We start from the raw sequence: 26285 nt of genomic DNA, 5'->3' as shown, positions 1-26285 counted from the left end.
TCTTTTTTGTCTTTTTGTCTTTTTTGTCTTTTTTGTCTTTTTTGTCTTTTTTGTCTTTTTTGTCTTTTTTGTCTTTTTTGTCTTTTTTGTCTTTTTTGTCTTTTTTGTCTTTTTTGTCTTTTTTGTCTTTTTTGTCTTTTTTGTCTTTTTTGTCTTTTTTGTCTTTTTTGTCTTTTTTGTCTTTTTTGTCTTTTTTGTCTTTTTTGTCTTTTTTGTCTTTTTTGTCTTTTTTGTCTTTTTTGTCTTTTTTGTCTTTTTTGTCTTTTTTGTCTTTTTTGTCTTTTTTGTCTTTTTTGTCTTTTTTGTCTTTTTTGTCTTTTTTGTCTTTTTTGTCTTTTTTGTCTTTTTTGTCTTTTTTGTCTTTTTTGTCTTTTTTGTCTTTTTTGTCTTTTTTGTCTTTTTTGTCTTTTTTGTCTTTTTTGTCTTTTTTGTCTTTTTTGTCTTTTTTGTCTTTTTTGTCTTTTTTGTCTTTTTTGTCTTTTTTGTCTTTTTTGTCTTTTTTGTCTTTTTTGTCTTTTTTGTCTTTTTTGTCTTTTTTGTCTTTTTTGTCTTTTTTGTCTTTTTTGTCTTTTTGTCTTTTTTGTCTTTTTTGTCTTTTTTGTCTTTTTTGTCTTTTTTGTCTTTTTTGTATTTTTTGTCTTTTTTGTCTTTTTTGTCTTTTTTGTCTTTTTTGTCTTTTTTGTCTTTTTGTCTTTTTTGTCTTTTTTGTCTTTTTTGTCTTTTTTGTCTTTTTTGTCTTTTTTGTCTTTTTTGTCTTTTTTGTCTTTTTTGTCTTTTTTGTCTTTTTTGTCTTTTTTGTCTTTTTTGTCTTTTTTGTCTTTTTTGTCTATTTTGTCTTTTTTGTCTATTTTGTCTTTTTTGTCTTTTTTGTCTATTTTGTCTTTTTTATCTTTTTTGTCTTTTTTGTCTTTTTTGTCTTTTTTGTCTTTTTTGTCTTTTTTGTCTTTTTTGTCTTTTTTGTCTTTTTTGTCTTTTTTGTCTTTTTTGTCTTTTTTGTCTTTTTTGTCTTTTTTGTCTTTTTTGTCTTTTTTGTCTTTTTTGTCTTTTTTGTCTTTTTTGTCTTTTTTGTCTTTTTTGTCTTTTTTGTCTTTTTTGTCTTTTTTGTCTTTTTTGTCTTTTTTGTCTTTTTTGTCTTTTTTGTCTTTTTTGTCTTTTTTGTCTTTTTTGTCTTTTTTGTCTTTTTTGTATTTAAAAAAAAACATTTTATATTTGATAAATTGTAAAATAACACCAGCCACTGCCCTTCCATCCGCTTAACTTGCCAACTTTGTGACTCCCACTTTTTTATACTTAATTTTTCAAAAGTTTCTCGCGAAACGTCCTCCCCCTCACCGGGTTGACCCCGTCAGCGAATTTCTCTGGCAGCAATCCCGAGCTCTTTGTTTCCTTTAGTTTTTACAACTTGTTTTTTTTTTGTGTTTGTGTCGAGCGAAAAGTTTGAAGAAACGCGAAAAAACAAACCGGCGAAAAAAAAAGAACTTTGAAATAAAGCAATTTAATTTAGTTAGTTGTGTTGATTGTTAATTTTATCGATTTTCGACGGTCGGTTTCTTTTTTTGTGTTGAAGGATTTTTTCAAGGGAAGTAGCAAAGTTAACCAGACAGGTTTACCGTGGTGCTGTTTTAGAGCAAGGCAGTAAGATTTCGGAACTCGAAGTGCCCTCGGGGAGCCGTTTGCACTGTTGGTTGGTGGCGGGTTAGGCACACCACAAAGTTAGAGCAAGTGGCTGACACAGGCAGGTGTTGAATTTTTAACCAGCCAGCTTCCACCACTGGAGCACTGATTTCTATCGTTGGGACTTCCTGGACAAATCTTGCGAGGCAGAGTTGTGAAAAACTTAAAACATCGGCTTCACAGTCCTGAGTCTTGTTCAATCTTCAGTATGCAGTCTTTAGTCTTAAGTACTCAGTACTCAGTCTTCAGTATTCAGTACTCAGTCTTCAGTACTCAGGTGCAGTACTCAGTCTTCAGTACTTAGTCTTCAGTACTCAGTCTTCAGTACTCAGTCTTTAGTACTCAGTATTCAGTACTCAGACTTCAGTACTCAGTCTTTAGTACTCAGTATTCAGTACTCAGTCTTTTTTGTCAGTCTTCAGTACTCAGTATTCAGTACTCAATATTTAGTAGTCAGTATTCAGTTCTCAGTCGTCAGTACTCAGTCGTTAGTACTCAATCTTCATTACTCAGTTTTCAGCACTCAGTTTTGAGTACTCAGTCTTCAGTACTTAGTCTTCAGTACTCAGTCTTCAGTACTCAGTCTTCAGTAATCAGTCTTCAGTACTCAATCTTCAGAACTCAGTCTTCAGTACTCAGTCTTTAGTCTCCAGTTTTCAGTCATCAATCTTGTCAAATCAAGTTGACTTTACCATCACTGATCGATCAAAAAAAAAACCAGAACCAGAAGGTCCTGCTCACAAGTCAAACGTGCGGGTGTAGATTGTGGCCCAGTTGAGTCCTTTTTTGTCCTGCCCGCCAAGTCCCTTTCTTAAACAACCCGGACACAGGTCTTGTGGTGACACATATGCGACCAATAAATGTCACCAGAGTGGAAAGTTTTTTTTTCTTCACCCCATTTCATGCAAACAGCCAAAGTAAGTGAAGAAAGATTTGGAGCATTCGATGCAACTCTGTAACCGAACCCGGAGGCCGCAGCATCCCGGAACCCGACATACTTCCACTTTGGAACCTAATCGATATTAAAACGAAATCCTTATGTTTCCCAACCGTGAACCTTGCATTTCCTCCCAAGAGTAAAAAAAAGCGGCTGTCATCGCATTCCGACCTCGCATAAAACTGCTGCTCTCTTTATTGAGATGTCACCCCCACACGGGCGACCTCCTCCAGCTGAAACCGTCAGCCGAATCGTAAAAAGTAAAATTGTACAAGAAATGCAATAAAACTCAAGGCATCTTCCGAGTCCTGCTGCTTCCGAGCGACGAACGTCTGATGTCTTGGGTGAAGCCAATTCAGTGGTTGTGACACATTAGAAGGGAAATTCTAACTCACACTTGCTCACAGCTAGAGGGAAAAGGGTTGAGCTGTGACATTTGCGCGCCCTGAATTAGGCTAAAGGCTCTGGTAGTGTCTGGCTGAATCGTCGGTCGTAAAGTTTTTGACAGGCGCGGACCATTTCCTTGATTGAAACTGTTTTTGGGAAAGTTTAGATGATGCTTGAAATTTTGTTCATGTTAAGTTTAACTTCAAAAAAAAATCAAAATTCAAAGTTTTTTTTTTGGTAGCGTAAACTACACGCTCACTCAAAAATAATTACAGCGTAAGCTACACGCTCACTTGTGATCCGGATTTTTAGGGTTTACATCTTTTTTTGCATCGTAACTCTTTAACAACTTTATTAAACTTAATTATTTTCAATACCAAGCTGTAGGATACAAAACTGGACCGAATGGAACAAATCTGGACAAAATTGGTTCAGCCATAGCCGAGAAAATCAAGGACTTATTATTGATCAATATTCCCACACCTTTTCAGACATTTGCTCAGAATTTGATTCTGAGTTGATATGTGTAAATCAAGGTTGTTAATTGATAGAATTAAAGTCGATAATGTTATCGTCTAACGATAACGATACTGGTTATCGTTATGGTCCGGACGATAACGATAATCTATCGTTATCGTTATTCCGATAATTCTATCGGCTATAATTTTATCGACGATAACAGACGCTAACTTATATTGAATAAAGTTCTTAAATTGACTAAAACCAACCAAATTATGTTGAATTTTCAAGCTTCCTCTTAGTAAATATTTTTTTGATAATATGGTAAGTTTCAAAGTATAAATACTAAAAAAAAATCACAAAATACCGTTTTTTTTAAGTACTCAAATTTTTATAATTTGCAATATGGGTATCAAACGATTAGAAATTTTGCATGCATTTTGACTGTTTTAGAGTTTTTTGAATAAAATACTCAAATTTTTATTTTCCCTAAAAGAGCACGCAGCTAGCAACATCTAAACATAGAAACATGTACCCTCCCTGTAAAGGCTTATGAATTGATCTCAGTTGAAAGGTTCTCCAAATCTCTGAATTGCAAATGTAACATCCTGGAGCAGAACTGTTAAATTCTAATAAACACCAATTGAATTGAATTGAAATACTCAAATTTCCACAAAATACCGTATTTTTTTCGAAAATACTCAATTTTTTTCACAATATGGGTATCAATCGATTCGAAATTTTGCAAGTATTTTAACTTTTTAAGAGTTTTTTTTTATGAAATACTTAAATTTTCACAAAATACCGTATTTTCTCGAAAGTACTCAATTTTTTATAATTCGCAATTTGGGTACCAAACGATTCGAAACTTTGCATGCATTTTTACTGCATCTGAATTTTTTGAATAAAATACTCCAATTTTCACAAAAAGAACGAATTTTCTCGAAAATACTAAAAATTTTATAATTCGCAATATGGATTACAGACGATTCGAAATATTGAATGCATTTTAACTGTTTTAGAGTTTTTTGAATAAAATACAAAAATTTCCACAAAATACCATATTTTTAAATCTGCTTTTTAATTCAAAATACTAAAAAAAAAGCAAAGCAATCCACTCTAACGACCCCCGGGTCTTTTGTGGGCTCTGTTGAAAGGTTCTGCTCATTTCTAGGCGTCCGAAGGATTTGTGTGGTGAGTCACCCAAAACCTCTTTTACGAAATTGGACCGACGTTTTACTTCCCTATCCGATAGAAGGCGTGATCAGGCAAATCTCGTCTCGAAAAATGCCACCGGGTCCGTCTGGGATTGAACCCAGGCCATACTGGGATTTAGAAGCTACCACGCTACCACTAAACCACCGGACCCGACAATTCAAAATACTCTGAAACAGTTAAAATACATGCAAAATTTCGAATCTTTTGATACCCATATTTCTAAATATAAAATTTTTAGTATTTTTGAGAAAATTCAGTGATTTGTGAAACTTTAAGTATTTCATTCAAAAACTCTAAAACAGTTAAAATACATGCAATATATCGAATCGTTTGATACCCATATTGCGAATTATAAAAATTTTGGTGTTTTCGAGAAAAAACGGTATTTTGTAAAAAATTGAGTATTTCATTCAAACAACTCTAAAACAGTGAAAATGCATGCAAAATTTCGAAAAGTTTGATACCCATATTGCGAATTATAAAAAAATTAGTGTTTTCGAGAAAATACGGTATTTTGTAAAAAAAAATAGTATTTCATTCAAAAAACTCTAAAACAGTGAAAATGCATGCAAAATTTTGAATCATTTGATACCCAAATTGTAAATTTAAAAAAATTTAGTGCTTTATAAAACACTGTATTTTGTGATTTTTTTTTGTATTTTTACTTTGAAACTTACCAAATTATCAACAAAAAAAATCAACATAAATTGGTTGGTTTTAATCAATTTTAAAACTACATTCAACATAAGTTATCGTCCGTTATCGTCGATAAAATTTTCGCCGATAGAATTATCGGAATAACAAATCTCGATAATTTTATCGTTATCAACCTTGGTGTAAATGAATGTAGGTCTATGCGGTTCAATTGAAAAGATATTTTTCGAGTGGTTCTAAAGTCTCACCCAAGTAACATTTTTAAAACCAACTAGCAACCACCTAGTTTTATTGAGGTTTTATGGCAGCATCTTGATTGCTTTATAGTTTTATGTTGGCATTTACGGCAACCAATAAGCAATGGTTGATTAATTGGTTCTAACAATGTTTTATAAAAATTTTAAGAGAGTCTTGAAAATCCAGTAGAAATGCTCTGCCAAATGGTTTTATCGCATGCTACATTAAAACCAAATGTTTTAGAGCTGTCTAGTGCCAATAGGCATACAAAACGCATACTTAAAAACTTAAGCTCCTCAAAAAGCATTCAACGCGACCAAAAAGCACTGAATAAACATGGCGCTAAACGCGTGGTCTGATTGAATGTGATTGGCCGCCGAAAATTAAACATTTTTTTACAAATGTAATAAAAATTTTGGTCACAAAAAAACTCTAACTGCAAAAGATTAATTTTTGATGAAGCCAGTTGCGAGTTTATCGATAAAATTTCAACTGCAGCTGAATTTGAGCCACAAATTTCAAAAATTAGTTATCAAAATTATTCCTTGAACGACAGCTTTGCAAACCATCTCCATTATATCCTTTGGCAAGATGAAGTTTTATTTTTTGCCAGAAAAAAACCTGTTTGGCATAAGGCGTTTGAAGACGTATGAAATGTCAGTTTTCCATAACTCCTGACTAGGTTTTAACAAAGGTTTTATTAAGGCTTCAAGGAGCTTGTTATGATTCAATTGTAAAGCCTTTTACTCCTATGTAGGTTTTATAAATAAGCCTTTTAGGTTTTAAGAGGGGTTTATCGGGGTTCTGGGAAGTTTGTTACGACCAAGTGGTTTTAATGTGGGTTTTAGCTGATAGGTTTTGTAGCGGTTGTAACAGCTATGATAAAGCCTAAAATGTTACTTGGTCAGTGGAGTGATTCTCAGCAAAAAAAAAAAAATCCACCATATAAATCAGTGTCACAGCCATCTTTGATTGCTATTGATTCACGAACGAAGCCTAATGACCAATAACTTGTCTCAGAACAGCTGTGCTTTCGACGTGTTCCCACAAAATTGAACCAGTTGGACCAACAAACGGAACCCTTTGAAAGAAACCTAAAAAAAGCATACGCACTTTTCCAAATAAAACGTCTCCAATAAAACTTTAATCCACTCCACTTTGGGCAATCTTTCACTCGGAAATTGCCACCGAGATCATCCATTCGGATCGGTCGTAAACTTTTATCACTTAACAAGATCGTAATTTGTCACCATTTCATCGGTCGGTCTACTCTCATCTCTCGAAATATTTTTTCCCTCCTAAAACGTGCCCCCTGCTGTCACATCTGAGACCAGAATCGAACATCAACTTGATGACGTGTCGTAATATTTGTTGAATAAGTGATAAACTTAAGTTTCGACTGTGACAAATGTTTTCCGTGAAACTTTCAACCACGCAAAACTTGCAAACCAACCGCCCACAACCGGGAATGCAGTTTTCTTTCAACCCCGCCGTAAATCATCGTCCAGAAAGAAAAAGCAATTTAATCGAAAAAATTCAAAGAACGTCTGTAATTGCATGCTAAATCGCCTGCCTGGCATTTTATCGAACCTCTCGAGAGAGAATGAGCCCGAATGTCGACTTCAAGCCAGACGACGACGACGGATTGTATGCATGACGTGTGCGCTGCCTAACTTCAGGGGGATTGTGATTGCATTGCTAGCCCGAAAGTAGGCAAAAAGGGGAAAAAAATGCTGAGGTTTTTACACGAAATCAATTCGTTTTTTTTTCGGTGCACATGAAAGGAGGATTTGGGATGTCTTGAAGTTTGAAGTCAACACAGTATTGTTACAAAAAGATCTCCAGATAAGCTACGTCCAGGGAGCTGCTTTTGTGCCACCTTAATGTAATTATTTCCTGACTTTTCACACATTTTCACGGAACCGGCTGTTGGTCGGAACAAAAAGCGGAGTTTGGTGTGTACCTCCAACAGTTGCGCTCCGTAATTATATATTTGTTTAAATTAAACATGAAAGGAGGAACAACCAAAAAAAACGAGCGCCACGGTCCTTTTTGGGTGAGCTTTTTAGCAGACACCTTTTCCTCCGCTCTCTAGTTTTTGTTGTTGGGTGGAGGATAGTCGTTGGCGAGTCAATTTTCCACCCGGACGCGCATTCGCCGCCCCCTTTTCGGCTTGGGAGGGTGGTTGAGGAAAAGTGGCGTTAAAAACAACGGCTCAAATGAGATTATTACCACATCGCTTAACGGTTTTCCACCCCGGTGGGAGCTTCATTCCGTATAACAGGCACAGTTTAAATTTCAAAAATGTTTGTTGGGCAAAATGAATTATCAAAAAACTAGTTCAATAAAGAAAAAAAAAATATAGACAACAGTTTATTAAAAATTGGCTGAAATAAAAACAAAACACGGAGAGAAAAGAGTACCCAGAATCGTGAACATGCGTTCATGAAAATTAGAACCGCCGTTTTTGAGAATTGTACCATGCCATTTGAACACTTTGTTTGTGGTTCCAATTTTCATGAACGCATGTTCACGATTTTGGGATTTTTTTTTCCGTGTACAAAAAGGAGAGATATGTCTGTTCAAGTCAAATTCAAACTAACGTTCGTTTGTGCTGTGAGAAGTTACATAAGTCTAAATCGGTAAAATATTTAATAAGCGATGATTTTTTTAAGATTCAAGTATAATAAACAGTAAAAAAATAATTTTTGGTAGGTTGAAACATTTTATGATTGAAAAGTACTCTTTTTTCGATGGTATTTCCCGTCAATTCAAACATGTGAAGGAAAATTACACATGAAAATGTAATTTACACATTTTAGAGATAATGTTACAATTTTTTCGGACACAAAATCTGTCTATATTCCAAGATGTAATATGGGCGGGACGATAACGACAATCTTTCGTTATCGTTATTTAGATAATTCTATCGGCGATAATCTTTTCAACGATAACTAATTTTTAAAATCTTTCTGAAATTGACCTAATCCAACTATATCATGCTAAATGTTATGAGAATATATTTTTTAAATGATGTAGTATGTTTCAAGTACACAAAAACTTTCACAAAATATCGTGTATCTTGAAAATACTGAAACGCAGCTTTTTCTTTTTTATGAGAGTTTTATTTTGTTTTATTCTAAAATTTTCACAAAAACCGTTTTTGTTTGAAAATAGTCATTTTTTCATAATTTGCAATAAGGGTACCAAACGAAGAGAAATTTTGTATTCTTTTCACATTTATTAGAGGTTTTTATTTGTAAAATACTCAAATTGCGTATAATGATAATTTGAGTATTTATGAAAATAAGGTATTTTGTGAAAATTTGAGTTATTCATACAAAAAACTCTAAAACAGTGAGAATACATTGAAGGCTTGGAAGCTTTTCATACCCATATTGAAAATTATAAAAATTTGAGTGTATAAAAAAGTACGAAATATTGTAAAAAAAAATGATTTATGATTTCCAAAAACTCAAAACATTGAAAATGCATGCAAAATTTGCAATTTTTTGAAAACCATATGAAAATTATTTAAAAAAAATGCATTTAAACAAGACAGAATTTTGTGAAAATTCACGTATTTTACAAAAAAAAAATAAGGTGAACATGCATTTCTGCTTCATTTGATAACCATATTGAAAATAATGAAAATCTGAGTTTTTTTTAATATTACGGCATTTTGTCAATTGTTAAAATATTTTAACATTGAAATGTAACATATTAGCCCGATGCAAATATTTTTCAAAGTGTTTGTTTTTCGACTCTAGCCAGGGTCGAGGGGAGGGGGGCAAAAAAATATATAATATATAAGCCTTAGTTTCAACATATGAAAGAAAAAAGTGCTTTGAAATGCATTTTACAATAGTTATTAATAAGTTATCAAACAATGCAAGACTTGAAGAAAACAAAATTTAAAAAATAAAAACTTTTTGCAGTACTTTACATCAATTTTTTTTTCGAAAACTCTAAACTTTTTTGAATAAAACCAAACATGCTTAAAATGATTCTAAAGGCAAGAGAATGCAGTTTAAATTGATTTCAACTGATTGCACTTTTTTCCATTAAAAATGGAGGGGGGGGGGGGGTGGGAGAGTGCGGGTACAAAACTTTTTAAAATATCAAAATAATTCTTTGTGAATGCTTTGAAAATGAAACATGATTTGGTTGGATCAATTCAATTTGAGAAATATATCAAAAATAAATCATCCCTTCTTAGATTTTCAGAATATGCTATAAAGAATCTTTGTTAAGAAAACCTTAACTTGAAATCAGTACTTTTAAATTTGTCATGAAAAATATAGCAAACCCAAAATTTTATAACACATTTCCTAGCGATTAAAAAAAATCGGAAAAAGTTAAAATTTTCAAAAATCCACAGAAAAATATACTAAAAATTATTAAATAATGTGCATTTTGTTTATTTTCAACATTTTTAAACTGAAAGTATGACTTCAAACATTTCGATTAATTTTTTTTTTGAAGGTCGAGCTGAAAATAAAAAAATTAAATGAAAAAAATGGTAAAAATTATTCAAAATATTTTGTATAAATTATTCATTTAAGTTCCTTACTGAAAACTTATTATACTTTCCTGATTTTTTTGAATTAAGGAAGCAGAGCAGAAATTTGAAATAATGGCTGGCATGTGAGTCCTTCCAGAATTTTAAATGATAATTTTAATTTTTAGTAGAGTACCAATTACTAGGGTTAGTGAAATTTCACGATTTCGCGGACAGCGTGAAATCCGCGAAATTTGGCTTTTTCCGCGAAATCCCGTGAAATTTTATTTTTGTGTGAAAATGTAACGATTTATCATGAAATAACTTATCAAACTTAAAAAGGAATAAAAATAATGTTATGGACTACTGTAGAATTAAGCGAGTGAATACTCTGGTTTTATTACTAATATAGGGTTAATGATTTTTGACGGTTTCGTAGACGGCGTGAAATTCGTGAAATTTATCAATTTTCTCGAATCATCGAATGCAAATATGGGCAAAAAAAAATAAAAAATATAAATATTGAAATAATAAGCCATAGTTTCAACATTTGCATGGAAAAAGTGTTTTAAAATGCATTTTACACTAGTTCACTGCCTCTGATCGCATAAATGTCCCATATGCATTTTCATCGATTTCGAGTTATTGATGCAGTTTTGTTCAAAATTGTGTGCTCTTTCAAAAGAGCCTATAACATCCAGTACTTTGTTCTAGAAATCAGGAGGAAATCCAGTTTATTCACAAAAACTTAACACGTAACCTTATGTATGGGACAAACTTCAAATGCGTTTTTCTCAGCTTGCTGTTTTTGCATATGGGACATTTATGCGAACATGGGCAGTTCAGTAGTTTTGCAATCATCAGTTTTCAAAAAATGTAAGATTTGACGAAAACAAAAATTTTAGCAAATAAAAAAACATTTTGCGATAACAAAAATCGAAAATTTTCCAAAATTTGAAAGATTTTTAAATCAACCCAAACATTCTTAATATGATTCAAAGCATTCTTAAAATGGAATGAAAAACGCAGGGTAATGAATTTTAAATTTATTTCAGCTGATCCATTGAAATTTTTAAGTTCTTCGATAAAAATATTTTTTTTTGTCCCCTGATTTTTCTTAATAAATATTTCATCCAAAAAGAAAAGAAATTAAAAAGCTTGATTATATATGTGTGTCAAGTTGATATGAAACATTTGAAGAAATGTTGAGATTTTTGTGTTTTTTAGAAACTAACAAAATTTAGTAATATTTTCATTCGCTGTATTAAAAATTTTAGTGCTATTTTATTTGAAAGGTATAGTTTTGAAAGAAATTAAAAGAATCAAGCTTTGTTTTATTCAAAATAAAATTAAGAGTATTTTTTTATCTTTGGAATCATTTTTTAAAAATATAACAAATTTGTTTTGGGCCTGTTAAATTTTAACGATCTCATTTAGAATAAAAATTTCGATTTTGTTAAAAAATATATTATTTTTGCAAATGTTTATAAATTTAGTTTTTGACAAATGAGCTAAAACCCCTAAAAAATATGTTTAATGGACTAAATGACGCATAAAATTCAATTTATTTTACTCATTTTGACTGGACAAATATAGCTTTGATATGAAATTCAATAAAATGTAAAATGATATAACAGAAGCAAATTAGCGAAAACATTTCAGCTTTGTTAGTCGAATATTAAAAGAGCAGTTCAGTAAATGAGAATACGCGTGCCCTATAGTCAAGGCACGAAATCTAAAAAGGGCTCATTTTCTTGTGTCTAACGGCAAATCATGTAACAGGCCAGGTTTTGATGGATCTAGACTAAATCGACCCCGCTGAGTCCGAATATCGCGGTCACGAAGCCGGATTCCTAAAGGGAAGCGAGATATTCAAGATGGCGACCAATATGGCGGCTATATAGAGAAGTCAACAATATCACAGTATTAAGGTTGTCGACGTGTCGATTTTAACTAATTTCAGGCTGCTGAACCCGAATATGACCATGAAAATCGGTCACGGCGACCCAGGAGCGTGTAATCCAAGATGGCGTCCAATATGGCGAAGAGAAAATCTTCAAGTATTTTTAAACAACATGTAACAGGCTTGTGACCGATCAAATTTAACTAATTTGGGGTCGCTGAACCCGAATATGACCACGAAAATCGAGCACGGCGACCCAGGAGCGTGTAATCCAAGATGGCGTCCAATATGGTGAAGAGAGAATCTTCAAGTATTTTTAAACAACATGTAACAGGCTTGTGACCGATCAAATTTAACTAATTTGGGGTCGCTGAACCCGAATATGACCACGAAAATCGAGCACGGCGACCCAGGAGCGTATAATCCAAGATGGCGTCCAATATGGTGAAGAGAGAATCTTCAAGTATTTTTAAGCAAGATGTAACAGGCTTGTGACCGATCAAATTTAACTAATTTGGGGTTGCTGAACCCGAATATGACCATGAAAATCGGTCACGGCGACCCAAGAGCGTGTAATCCAAGATGGCGTCCAATATGGTGAAGAGAGAATCTTCAAGTATTTTTAAACAACATGTAACAGGCTTGTGACCGATCAAATTTAACTAATTTGGGATCGCTGAACCCAAATATGACCATGAAAATCGGTCACGGCGACCCAGGAGCGTGTAATCCAAGATGGCGTCCAATATGGCGAAGAGAAAATCTTCAAGTATTTTTAAACAACATGTAACAGGCTTGTGACCGATCAAATTTAACTCCTGGGTCACCGTGACCGATTTTCATGGTCATATTCGGGTTCAGCGACCCCAAATTAGTTAAATTTGATCGGTCACAAGCCTGTTACATGTTGTTTAAAAATATTTGAAGATTCTCTCTTCGCCATATTGGACGCCATCTTGGATTACACGCTCCTGGGTCGTCGTGACCGATTTTCATGGTCATATTCGGGCTCAGCGACCCCAAATTAGTTAAATTTGATCGGTCACAAGCCTGTTACATCTTGCTTAAAAATACTTGAAGATTCTCTCTTCACCATATTGGACGCCATCTTGGATTACACGCTCCTGGGTCGCCGTGACCGATTTTCATGGTCATATTCGGGTTCAGCGACCCCAAATTAGTTAAATTTGATCGGTCACAAGCCTGTTAAATGTTGTTTAAAAATACTTGAAGATTCTCTCTTCGCCATATTGGACGCCATCTTGGATTACACGCTCCTGAGTCACCGTGACCGATTTTCATGTTCATATTCGGGTTCAGCAACCCCAAATTAGCTAAATTTGATCGGTCACAAGCCTGTTACATGTTGTTTGAAAATACTTGAAGATTCTCTCTTCGCCATATTGGACGCCATCTTGGATTACACGCTCCTGGGTCGCCGTGACCGATTTTCATGGTCATATTCGGGTTCAGCGACCCCAAATTAGTTAAATTTGATCGGTCACAAGCCAGTTACATCTTGTTTAAAAATACTTGAAGATTCTCTCTTCGCCATATTGGACGCCATCTTGGATTACACGCTCCTGAGTCGCCGTGACCAATTTTCATGGTCATATTCGGGTTCAGCAACCCCAAATTAGCTAAATTTGATCGGTCACAAGCCTGTTCTAGTTGTTTAAAAATACTTGAAGATTCTCTCTTCGCCATATTGGACGCCATCTTGTATTACACGCTCCTGGGTCGCCGTGACCGATTTTCATGGTCATATTCGGGCTCAGCGACCCCAAATTAGTTAAATTTGATCGGTCACAAGCCTGTTACATCTTGCTTAAAAATACTTGAAGATTCTCTCTTCACCATATTGGACGCCATCTTGGATTACACGCTCCTGGGTCGCCGTGACCGATTTTCATGGTCATATTCGGGTTCAGCGACCCCAAATTAGTTAAATTTGATCGGTCACAAGCCTGTTAAATGTTGTTTAAAAATACTTGAAGATTCTCTCTTCGCCATATTGGACGCCATCTTGGATTACACGCTCCTGGGTCGCCGTGACCGATTTTCATGGTCATATTCGGGTTCAGCGACCCCAAATTAGTTAAATTTGATCGGTCACAAGCCAGTTACATCTTGTTTAAAAATACTTGAAGATTCTCTCTTCGCCATATTGGACGCCATCTTGGATTACACGCTCCTGAGTCGCCGTGACCAATTTTCATGGTCATATTCGGGTTCAGCGACCCCAAATTAGTTAATTTTGATCGGTCACAAGCCTGTTACATGTTGTTTAAAAATATTTGAAGATTCTCTCTTCGCCATATTGGACGCCATCTTGGATTACACGCTCCTGGGTCGTCGTGACCGATTTTCATGGTCATATTCGGGCTCAGCGACCCCAAATTAGTTAAATTTGATCGGTCACAAGCCTGTTACATGTTGTTTAAAAATATTTGAAGATTCTCTCTTCGCCATATTGGACGCCATCTTGGATTACACGCTCCTGGGTCGTCGTGACCGATTTTCATGGTCATATTCGGGCTCAGCGACCCCAAATTAGTTAAATTTGATCGGTCACAAGCCTGTTACATCTTGCTTAAAAATACTTGAAGATTCTCTCTTCACCATATTGGACGCCATCTTGGATTACACGCTCCTGGGTCGCCGTGACCGATTTTCATGTTCATATTCGGGTTCAGCAACCCCAAATTAGCTAAATTTGATCGGTCACAAGCCTGTTACATGTTGTTTGAAAATACTTGAAGATTCTCTCTTCGCCATATTGGACGCCATCTTGGATTACACGCTCCTGGGTCGCCGTGACCGATTTTCATGGTCATATTCGGGTTCAGCGACCCCAAATTAGTTAAATTTGATCGGTCACAAGCCAGTTACATCTTGTTTAAAAATACTTGAAGATTCTCTCTTCGCCATATTGGACGCCATCTTGGATTACACGCTCCTGAGTCGCCGTGACCAATTTTCATGGTCATATTCGGGTTCAGCAACCCCAAATTAGCTAAATTTGATCGGTCACAAGCCTGTTCTAGTTGTTTAAAAATACTTGAAGATTCTCTCTTCGCCATATTGGACGCCATCTTGTATTACACGCTCCTGGGTCGTCGTGACCGATTTTCATGGTCATATTCGGGCTCAGCGACCCCAAATTAGTTAAATTTGATCGGTCACAAGCCTGTTACATCTTGCTTAAAAATACTTGAAGATTCTCTCTTCACCATATTGGACGCCATCTTGGATTACACGCTCCTGGGTCGCCGTGACCGATTTTCATGGTCATATTCGGGTTCAGCGACCCCAAATTAGTTAAATTTGATCGGTCACAAGCCTGTTAAATGTTGTTTAAAAATACTTGAAGATTCTCTCTTCGCCATATTGGACGCCATCTTGGATTACACGCTCCTGAGTCACCGTGACCGATTTTCATGTTCATATTCGGGTTCAGCAACCCCAAATTAGCTAAATTTGATCGGTCACAAGCCTGTTACATGTTGTTTGAAAATACTTGAAGATTCTCTCTTCGCCATATTGGACGCCATCTTGGATTACACGCTCCTGGGTCGCCGTGACCGATTTTCATGGTCATATTCGGGTTCAGCGACCCCAAATTAGTTAAATTTGATCGGTCACAAGCCAGTTACATCTTGTTTAAAAATACTTGAAGATTCTCTCTTCGCCATATTGGACGCCATCTTGGATTACACGCTCCTGAGTCGCCGTGACCAATTTTCATGGTCATATTCGGGTTCAGCAACCCCAAATTAGCTAAATTTGATCGGTCACAAGCCTGTTCTAGTTGTTTAAAAATACTTGAAGATTCTCTCTTCGCCATATTGGACGCCATCTTGTATTACACGCTCCTGGGTCGCCGTGACCGATTTTCATGGTCATATTCGGGCTCAGCGACCCCAAATTAGTTAAATTTGATCGGTCACAAGCCTGTTACATCTTGCTTAAAAATACTTGAAGATTCTCTCTTCACCATATTGGACGCCATCTTGGATTACACGCTCCTGGGTCGCCGTGACCGATTTTCATGGTCATATTCGGGTTCAGCGACCCCAAATTAGTTAAATTTGATCGGTCACAAGCCTGTTACATGTTGTTTAAAAATACTTGAAGATTCTCTCTTCGCCATATTGGACGCCATCTTGGATTACACGCTCCTGGGTCGCCGTGACCGATTTTCATGGTCATATTCGGGTTCAGCGACCCCAAATTAGTTAAATTTGATCGGTCACAAGCCAGTTACATCTTGTTTAAAAATACTTGAAGATTCTCTCTTCGCCATATTGGACGCCATCTTGGATTACACGCTCCTGAGTCGCCGTGACCAATTTTCATGGTCATATTCGGGTTCAGCGACCCCAAATTAGTTAATTTTGATCGGTCACAAGCCTGTTACATGTTGTTTAAAAATACTTGAAGATTCTCTCTTCGCCATATTGGACGCCATCTTGGATTACACGCTCCTGGGTCGCCGTGACCGATTTTCATGGTCATATTCGGGTTCAGCGGCCCGAAATTAGTTAAAATCGACACGTCGACAACCTTCATACTGTGATATTGTTGACTTCTCTATATAGCCGCCATATTGGTCGCCATCTTGAATATCTCGCTTCCCTTTAGGAATCCGGCTTCGTGACCGCGATATTCGGACTCAGCGGGGTCGATTTAATCTAGATCCATCAAAACCTGGTCTGTTACACGATTTGCCGTTAGACATGCTATTTTTGGGTTCTTAGCCTTGACTACTACATTTTGTTTCAAAATATATATAGAGCCCATCCAATAACCAGGAGGATTTTTTTATAATTGAAAGAATTTTTTTGTCGCATTCAAATTTAGTAAAGATTTTTTTTACATAATAATACACAATGAAGCATAAAAAGTAGTTTCTGTGATTTAAACATAGGATTTTCAGAGTTATTTTAACATTTTTCAAGTTCCGCGAAATTTGCGTGAAATTTGGTGTTTTGAAATTGAGGTGAAAAATCACTAAGCCTATCAATTACTAATGAAAGAAGTTTAAAAAAGTTTCACAATTTGTAAAAAAAAAATAAAATCAATATTAATAGTAAAGAAGAAAAAATGACAACATTATTAATCGACACAACAATTAAAAAAGACAAAATTCACAAAAAAAAACCAAAAATATTCTCCAATATTTGTTTTATGATCGGTTTTGTTATTTTGCCAATAGAGTTGATCATAAATCAAAATGAAAAAGTCGTAAAAATTCAATCATAAATAAAATGACAACTTTCGCGAATGTTTCAAAAGCAACATCAACCAGAAACTCCATAAAATATCAGAATTTCTATATTTACATATATTTGACGAAGTTTTTGAACATACTATTGTTAATGCACAACTCAGAGAAATTCTTGAGGATGCAATGCTTTGAAAATTTTAAAAAGTATATCATTTTCCATTCCTAGAAATCAAATATTATACTGAAAGTTTCTTTACCATTTTACAGAATTTTATTTTTAAAGTGCAATTTTTTACACCTTTAAACTGTGCCCCTTTCTACACAAAACCAAACAGTAAAAAAATGTGCAAATTTGCAAGGTGTTATTTCAGAAGGTTTGAATATTACTTCTTTAATGTTATAATTTTACCTCAATTTATACTGGAAAAGTGACATTACACTATAATAGTAGGAAAATTACACATTTTCAGATGTAAAATTACATATTCTTTCTGACATAAAAGATGTACCCGTCACCAGATGTAATATTACCATGATTTTTTTTATTGTGAAGGAACACCAAACCCCCCAAAACGAGCTTTCACGTTCTTCTGCCAGCAAGTGTAAAACGGTTTTTGGCTTTTCATTTTCGGTTTCCCACACACACATACCCTTACGAGATAGATGTGTTGCTTTCCAAAAGCAAGGCTGCATTTTCCACCCCGGGAAGGGCTATAGTTTTGTTTGCGAAAACTCTACGCTTCTCACCGTTTCAGTTTTTCTCGCCATTTTCCGGGGATTTTTTTCGTTATGCTTTTCTTTCGGTTGGAAAAACTCCACCAGCAGTGTGTGTTTGGGTGTGTGTGTATTTTGTGGAAAAAGCACCTTTTCCTTCTGGAGCAGCACACAACCAGCTGGGCTGACGCCGGGTGGAAAATTTTGTTTAACAAATTACATTTATGAAATTAATTACTTTTTATCTGATGAAAATAAGTCTGCTCGCGCGGGTCTGGCCAGTTCTTCTTTTTTTTTTCATTCGCCTGTTTGGTGATGGTAAGTTAGTTAGGGGCAAATGTGTTCCAGCTTTGAAGGAGGGGTGGGGAGCTCACCGAGTACAAACAGGGATGGTGGTTTTAGTGTATTATCATCGCCACCACCAAACGGTAGTAGTTTGGAGGGAAGGTTTTGCTTTTCGCTTTATAATTTAGTGGAAATTAAAGTGATTTATCGCCCCAAAAGAGGCCAATTTTTCAAGGTGGATTTCGTTATCTGGTGTTGATGGGAAATGCGACGTTTTTTTTATATTTTATTTTCGTTGTTGGTTGGTTTAACATTTCAAACAAATCCAACTGGAAAGGGATTTGGTTGGAAGGGATCATTTTTCATTTATTAAGGAAGTGTGCCACAGTTCTGTCCTGACACCGACACATAAAACACCTAGCGTTATTTGTAGTAGATCTTATCAAGTTGTGATATTTATTTTATAATTTAAATCGAAAAGTTTGGAAAATGTTAATTTAATTCACAATTAAATTAATAAAAACTAGAATACATTGACTAAAGTTATTTTTGTAATTGTAACGTAGGGCTATTTTTTACGTATCAAACCCCCAAACAGGTAATTAGTGAAAGTCACTCAATGATTTGATGTTTTTACCTCAATGTTAATTTTACACATTTTTTAATTTTATTTTATTATCGGCCGGTACTATATTAGGAAGGATTGTTTACTCCAGCTACTAAAGGTAAGGGAACATTCTTTTATTACTTTACGCGATACGCAAAAATGGGAAATTTTTACATCCCTTCTCTCATTCTCGCAACAAATTTAAATACAAATTTAAAAACAGGTATGAAGCATACCACAGTCTTCAACTTCAGTAAACAGCAGTCTTCACTTCTATGCACGAGGTTATACCGAGTACTAGGGAAGTCTGGTTGAAACTTCTACTAGATGCATTGACAGTTGAGATGACCTTTTCGGAGAAAAGGCTTAACCCTTCTTCAAAGGAGAGCGGTTCGGCAGCCACGTCGGCTTCGGTCGCGTTCTTTTTCGCCGCGATTAAGTTCACGATTTTGTGTTGTTTTTCAGTGTTTTGAAAGCGGGAAAAGTTATTAAATTGAAGATTTCGTAATGGGCTACCGGAAAATAGTGGAGTGTATATTAAACTATCGATTTTCAGATGTATCCGAACGTTTAAATTTATGCGGCTCCACGCGTTTTTCAGGGAAGCCACCATTTTGCGTCGCTGTGTTTTCTCTCCCAAGGTGAAGAGCAAGAGAGTGTGAGAAAAAGTTTTAGTGTAGTGTTAGTGTGGTGGTGCCTTTGGTGCAAAGAAAGCTTGCAGAATGATCGACGTGGTTGTGTTTATGTGTGATGTGATAATGATGGTGTTTTTCGCTGGAAAGAGTGTCACTCACACATTTCTGAGGTTGCAGCAACAAAATCTGCTAAGCTTCAGCCTAATGAGAGAGGAAATTCCAGGCCTACTACGAGTCGATCGGGTGAGCTCGTTTTATGTCGAGCTTGAGTTTGTGCGTGTCTAGGGGGAGCGGAAAGAAGGGGGTGTTTCGGAGAAGAAATTGTTGTGAAATTTACGAAAATCGTTTGAGTGTGTTTGTGCTTTCTAATAGACACGGTTGGTGTATACCGGAAGTTGGACACACGGACGTCATAGGCAGCGGGCCTGACGACAAATGGATTTGTCAGCGCTGCCGTCGTCTGGGCGGTGCGGTCGGGTTGCACCCAATATTGATGTTGCGGTAGCAGATGCGGAAAGGCGAGCGGTTTCCAGCCTGCAATTCATGGGTGAGCTCGTTTCTTGATGACGTCTTAAGAATGTGTGAGTGTGTGTGTAGAAGAACGAATGATGAGTGTGAGTGCCAACTGCGAGTGAGTACTGTTTGGACATGTGAGTGTCACTCACTGAGTGGCATGGTATGGTTTGACAGTAGACACGCTTGTCCGGAATTATTGATTTTCTACTTTTACTGGAAATTCAGCCCAATTTTGGGTACTTAGTTATTTTGGAAGGTTGATTTGTTGCGTTACAGGCTGATTTCATTACATCGATGCCTTTATAAAATGTTGTTTAATTTTCATAATTAATTTCAAAGATAATGATAAAAATCTAAGTCTAAAATCTAATGGTTCAGGCTAGATATGCGTATTGGATTATGTGTGTATGAGAGTGTGGTTGAGTTTTTTTTTCCTTTTTTAATTTAGCTCAATAAATATTTAAAGTCGCGTAAAATTAAAAAAATCGGTCGATCAATATAAATTTTCCTTTTGAATATTTTTGTCGTTTCATTATTTATTAATAACTTAAGTATACGCGTTTTTGCTCATTTTATCATCGCTTCGTTAGTCATAACTTCATCGTTTCCGTTAACTAAAAAATGAATCGTATTGGATTAACTGATGATTGAAATTAAGGCATATGGATCTAATCTTTCCACAGCCGGCTGTCTAAGATTAGATCTCAAACAAATATTCGCGTCGGGGTTAAAAATATAAAATACATGGAAATAATAATAACACTTTCTCAGCAGCAGCATCCGACTGCTTGCTTTGAGAATAAATTTTCAATCCTGTTAAAATAATAAACTCCACTTAATCTAAACGGGAATTGGCTCAACAGCAGCATCCGATTGCTTGCCTTGAGATTAAAAATCTAACAGTTAACTTCATTTATGCCAATGGTCGTATCGCTTGCTTAGGGCGAATCCCAGACCTTTACCCATCACTACTACCAACTCCACGCGACACTTACGCATCCTTGTTGTTTAAATTCCATTAAATTTGATCAAACGATCAGTCTGATCGAGTTCCACAATAAGGTTGGGAAAAAGAGCCTGCGGTTTCGCTACCTTTTTCTAAGTAAGTTCAGCATCAACACTTCCCGTGCTCCTAATCCTTATTCCTCTCCCGGTGAATGGTGGAGATGGGAGCGGCCGGCAATGGATGGCTTTCATGGTGCTACCTGTCCTGTTCTGGTAGAATTGGTTTTAATTCCCTCTAATCAATTTCTAAGCAACCGGAGCTGGACAATTATCACACATACATGACGAAATCCAGTCTGCAACCCGCTAAGATCACCATCTCCATGCGAATGCGAATGCGAATGCGAAAAAGGCTTAACCCTTCTTCAAACGAAGTACCCCCCCCCCCCCCCCCCTGTCACTTACTTGCGTTCAACGGCATGCTGGCGGTCATGTTGAGTCCGTGCAACCGGGGATGGCCGGCGGCGGCCGCGGCCGCGTGCATCCCCAGGTAGTGCCGCGTCAACATGTGGTGGTGGGCCGCGTGTAACGAGTGATGGTGGGGATGGTGCGAATGGTTGAGGAGTTGCTGCTGCTGGTGTTGATGATTTTGTTGTTGCTGCTGCTGTTGTTGCAACATGTTCGGAGGTAACGGCGGTGGAATCGGTGGCCCCTGATGATGACCTAGGGCCTGTTGTTGCTGTTGCTGCTGCTGTTGTTGGTGGGAGTGAGGATTCATCGGTTGATGGGACTGTTGTCGCTGTTGGGATTGTTGCTGTTGTTGCTGCTGCTGTTGCAGTCCCATGGTGGAGCCGGCGTGGGCCGGTTGGGGCGGGTACAACATTCCGCCGTGGCTGGCCAACGGGTGGTACATGCCACCCCGGGCCTGGTGATGTGGCGGCAGATGCCGATAATCGGCCATTGCTTGTCACACAATCGACGGCGAGCGTTTTTCTAGCACTGTGATGGCCAATAATGAGCCACCTGATTAATACTCTCTTTTTTTCACTTCGAATAAATCACACTTCCGGTGAGGACGACGAAAACGCGCTGTCCAATTTTGGGCCCATTAATTGGCCTATTGTTGTCGTGGCCACTTCCGATTCCCTCGCGATTTAAGCGTAACGTCATTTTTGTTCCGTGGCTTAATTTAAACACATTTGTTGACACACTACTCTAGACGGGGATAAACAGAGCAATTTGACGATGATTTTGCTGAACACACAATGTATCACTTTTTTGTTCAGCTTGGACTAGCAAATTAATATAAGGAAACCCTTCCGTGATCGCTAAATAACATTACCAACCCTCAGAAAGGTTGTTTAAATTTCACTTCAATCGCTCAATTCAAATCTAAAGTCAACATCACGATAGTTGAATACTTGTCAATTGACCACCGGATGGTCATCAAAAGGTTGTTAATTACAGGTTAGTGTTACAAAAAGAAAAAGTTTGTTTGTCTCAGTGTGATGAACATGACATAACACCGTGCAATTTGCATGTTCAGAAATTGCTTGAAGTCACGAAAATTTAGATACAAATTCTATGTATCTATATTTTATTTTTTCAATAAAATATAAAATTTCAATAGATATTCAGGAGTAATCTGCAAAAATCAATTTAACCTTAAGACCTGAATTAAAAAAAATGATAATTAGGGGGAAATCATTTTTATGACCAAATACGACGCGTTTAGAACCATTTTTAGCATGTTTGTTGAAAAAGTGTAGATTTCTTTAAAAAAATTCTTTGTACAGTACCATACAAAGTTTTTTTACTTCAATTTTTTTTGTTAAATCTTAAAATTTTTGAAAACTAATAAAAACTAACGCAAAACAACTGAACTGGTGTTAAATGCATTTTAAAACACTTTTTTCATTCTAATGTTGAGTCTATGACTTGTTATTTCAATATTTATATTTGTTCGATCATCTAAAAAACACATAAAATTTAGGGTGCCCAGAATATGGAACTTTTTTTCAAAACCTCGCACAAGCTATTTTAGGACTCTGGGCTAAATATGAGCAGAATCGGTCAAAATTTACCCATTGATACTCGAAGGTGAAGTTTCTATGGGAAAAATCTAAAAATGTAAGAAAAACCCAATTTTCTTACGGTTTTGTCTGCAGAGCGCAATACTTCCATCCATATATTCTCAAAAGTGAGATTCTTATTGAAAATTCATTCTCTACATCTTTGTAGAACATGTCAAAGCTGTAAAACTCGATCTTGAAAAGTAATTAGCGATTTAAAAAAAAGTCATTTTTGTATGAAAAACGTTTTTTTTTCACCAACTTTAGGCTCGAGTATCAATGAGTTAATCTTAACCAAATTCGCTCAAAATTTACACAGATGCTTAAAATAACCAAAAAAAAAAATAATAATTTTTCGCTTGTGGAGCAGGGAGTCATTTTTTTTCCTAATAAACAGCCAAAAGTTGGATTTTTTTTTACAGGTTTACAAAATAAGTAATATCTTAAATTTAAATTTATTTAAAGGTGCAAATGAAAACGCAAACCTGACAAATTTTATTATTTAGAATTAGGCTAGAAGAAATTTTATAAAAAAAATGAGAAGGTGACATATTTTAAAATTTCAAGCCAAAATTTCCCAAATTCCCAAAAATTATCGATTTTATTCAATTCCTCAGAATTCGTGTCCCCAGATTGCCATTCCCTAGACATCTTTATTAATTTTATTTTACTGAAATTAGGGAAAATTTTATCGAGAACGATGATATTCATAAAATTTATCATTGCTATAAGATTTTAGAGTCCGAGAATTTTAAAATATTAAAAGAAAGATTGAATTTGTACAATAAGTTTAAAATTAATTCTATTAATTTATAAGATTTAAAAATTTAAGCATTGAAGATTTGAAGACTTGAAGATTTGAAGATTTGAAGATTAAAAAAATTTTAAGATTTGAAGATTTGAAAATTTGAAAATTTGAAGATTTGAAGATTTGATGATTTGAAGATTTGAAGATTTGAAGATTTGAAGATTTGAAGATTTGAAAATTTGAAGATTTGAAGATTTGAAGATTTAAAGATTTGAAGATTTGAAAATATGAAGATTTGAAGATTTGAAGATTTAAAGATTTGAAGATTTGAAGATTTGAAGATTTGAAGATTTGAAGATTTGAAGATTTGAAGATTTGAAGATTTGAAGATTTGAAGATTTGAAGATTTGAAGATTTGAAGATTTGAAGATTTGAAGATTTGAAGATTTGAAGATTTGAAGATTTGAAGATTTGAAGATTTGAAGATTTGAAGATTTGAAGATTTGAAGATTTGAAGATTTGAAGATTTGAAGATTTGAAGATTTGAAAACATTATTTCATAAAAAAAAAACATTTAAACGCTCGCAAAATACCAATCATTTCAAAATATAATAAATATTTACACATTTTTTCGATCTAAGGCCTCGAAAAAAAACAAAAAGGTAAAAATACAAAAATTAACGTTATAAATTGTATTCTTACTTGTTTACAATTGTCTATTCAAATTATTGCAATTTTTTGACGATATTTTTTTGCCCCCCCAGTTTGAAGGGAAATTTCTAAGTAGATATTAGATGAATTAATTTAACAAAAGAAATGTTGCACTTTTATGAGGCTGGTACAAATTTTATTTAAAGTTTAACATAAAATAAAGAGTAGATTTCAAATTTTCAAAATTTTGAAGCAAAAAATATAATTTAGTAGAAATTATGGTAAAAATGGTTGAAAAACATTCAAAAAGATTAAAATTTTGTTTTAATTAGTAATGGCCCAAAAAAAAGCAAAAGTTTTTTAAATCACTTTATTTCTTTCATGACATCTACCATGAAATAGAGCATGATTTTTATTAAATCCTTCTAACACACGTGCATGAGTAATTACAATCGATCCATGGCTTAATTAACAGGTAAGATGTTATCGCGTGACAAGTTCACGTAATGGCAAAGTTTAGTTCTAACTTAAATAGTATATTATTCGCTTAAAATTTAAAAACAATGACGTGGAAATTACGTGTCAAATGCAACAAGTTAACATGAAACCATTCAAGCGAGATGATGTTTACTTTGTACTGAAAAACTACAAAAACACCACAATCATATTGAAACATGTGCAAAAACCCATAATCAAACTTCATGACCTCCATCCTGTCAATATTTATTAGTCCATTTCGGATGCTTTTATTAACACACATTTTTCATCCGACCCCTCTCCGCTGAGCCCAATAATCCTTTCGCAATCCTTTTTGCGCTCCCAAGTCAGCAAAAAAAAACTCATCCTCTCACAAACCGACAATATTTACTTTTATTAATTTTACTTTATTTCATTTACGCACTTTTTGCGCTCTCATCTGTGGCTCTTTTGGCGTTTTTTCTTTATTCACATTACACTCTGAAATAAAATAACAGATTTTTCTCCCCTCTTGTACTGTCCTGTCAGAAGGGGGCCAAACCAGAAATTTATTACTTTCGACACTTTACTGTCCCCCTCTCTCTGTCCCTCCTATCATTTCGGTTGCCCTTATCGAACGTGAGCGAGCTAATGTGTGATTTTATTTTTGAAAGAAAAAAAATTCGAGAAAAAATCGCGTGAGCACGGGGAGGAAATGTTATCACTTCTCTCATTTGATGGTGTGATGATTTTGTTTCTCTCTCGCGAGTGTGGTTTCACTCAGCTGATGTTGAAAATTCGGACTTTTACCTTGTTTCCTTTTTTTCAACACAATATTTACCATGTGTTTATTTGCTCTGTTCAAGTGCACACACACACGCGTTTACAAGTGCGCTGTCGAGTTCTTTATTTATTTTGATTTTATTACTTTATTTATCGCACATTTACACTGATCCGATTGGGCTACTTTATTTGATTTTATTTTTACACAAATTGACATTTTTAGGGCCAACCGGCGGCGGCGGCTCTCCTTTCAACACTTTCACTTGTGACACGTTTACTCGAGTGTGTGTGTGTGTTTGTGTGTGTCGAGGGCAACATATGTTTTCGGCCTCTCTTTATGGGATTTTATCGGCCCAAGAAAGCTCTCAAATCCAAAGTTTATCTTCTTTCGACTGTTTTTTCTTTCCTTTTGGTGTTTGTGTTACGGTCAGTACCGACAATCCACTTGAATACACACACACATTCAAATTCACATTTGGCTCTTCTTTTATTGGGAAAATCTAGTTTTTCCTTTGCCTTGCATTTATTCCACCGAGAAATGGCAAGCAAAGACCATCAAATCCGATCAACTAGTTTACGACTTATTTTGGCTAAACTCTCAGCACAGAAATGCACTGAAACGACGACAATTCCACAGAATTCCCCCCCTTAAAATCGAAATCCAATACCGTCT

General features: G+C 35.4%; 1 protein-coding gene across 12 annotated transcripts in view; it reads right to left on the bottom strand.

Annotated features, from left to right (window-relative positions):
- LOC120423649 (calmodulin-binding transcription activator 1-like) overlaps positions 1–26285 on the bottom strand; it is a 380253-nt gene that overhangs the window by 134803 nt on the left and 219165 nt on the right. Inside the window, exon 1 of one of the 12 annotated variants that reach the window (XM_039587528.2) lies at positions 21368–21955. The exons of the other annotated variants lie outside the window; for them this stretch is intronic. Within the exon in view, the coding sequence (XP_039443462.1) occupies positions 21368–21863 (496 nt within the window). The 5' untranslated portion in view covers positions 21864–21955. Of the gene's footprint in view, positions 1–21367; positions 21956–26285 lie in introns of those variants that run through there. 12 annotated transcript variants of the gene reach the window in all.

Source organism: Culex pipiens, chromosome 3 (assembly GCF_016801865.2).
Source record: "Culex pipiens pallens isolate TS chromosome 3, TS_CPP_V2, whole genome shotgun sequence".
In the NCBI taxonomy this organism is placed as follows: Eukaryota; Metazoa; Arthropoda; class Insecta; order Diptera; family Culicidae; genus Culex; species Culex pipiens.
Note: the sequence above shows the minus strand (reverse complement) of the source record. Positions and strands in the feature narration are given on the sequence as shown.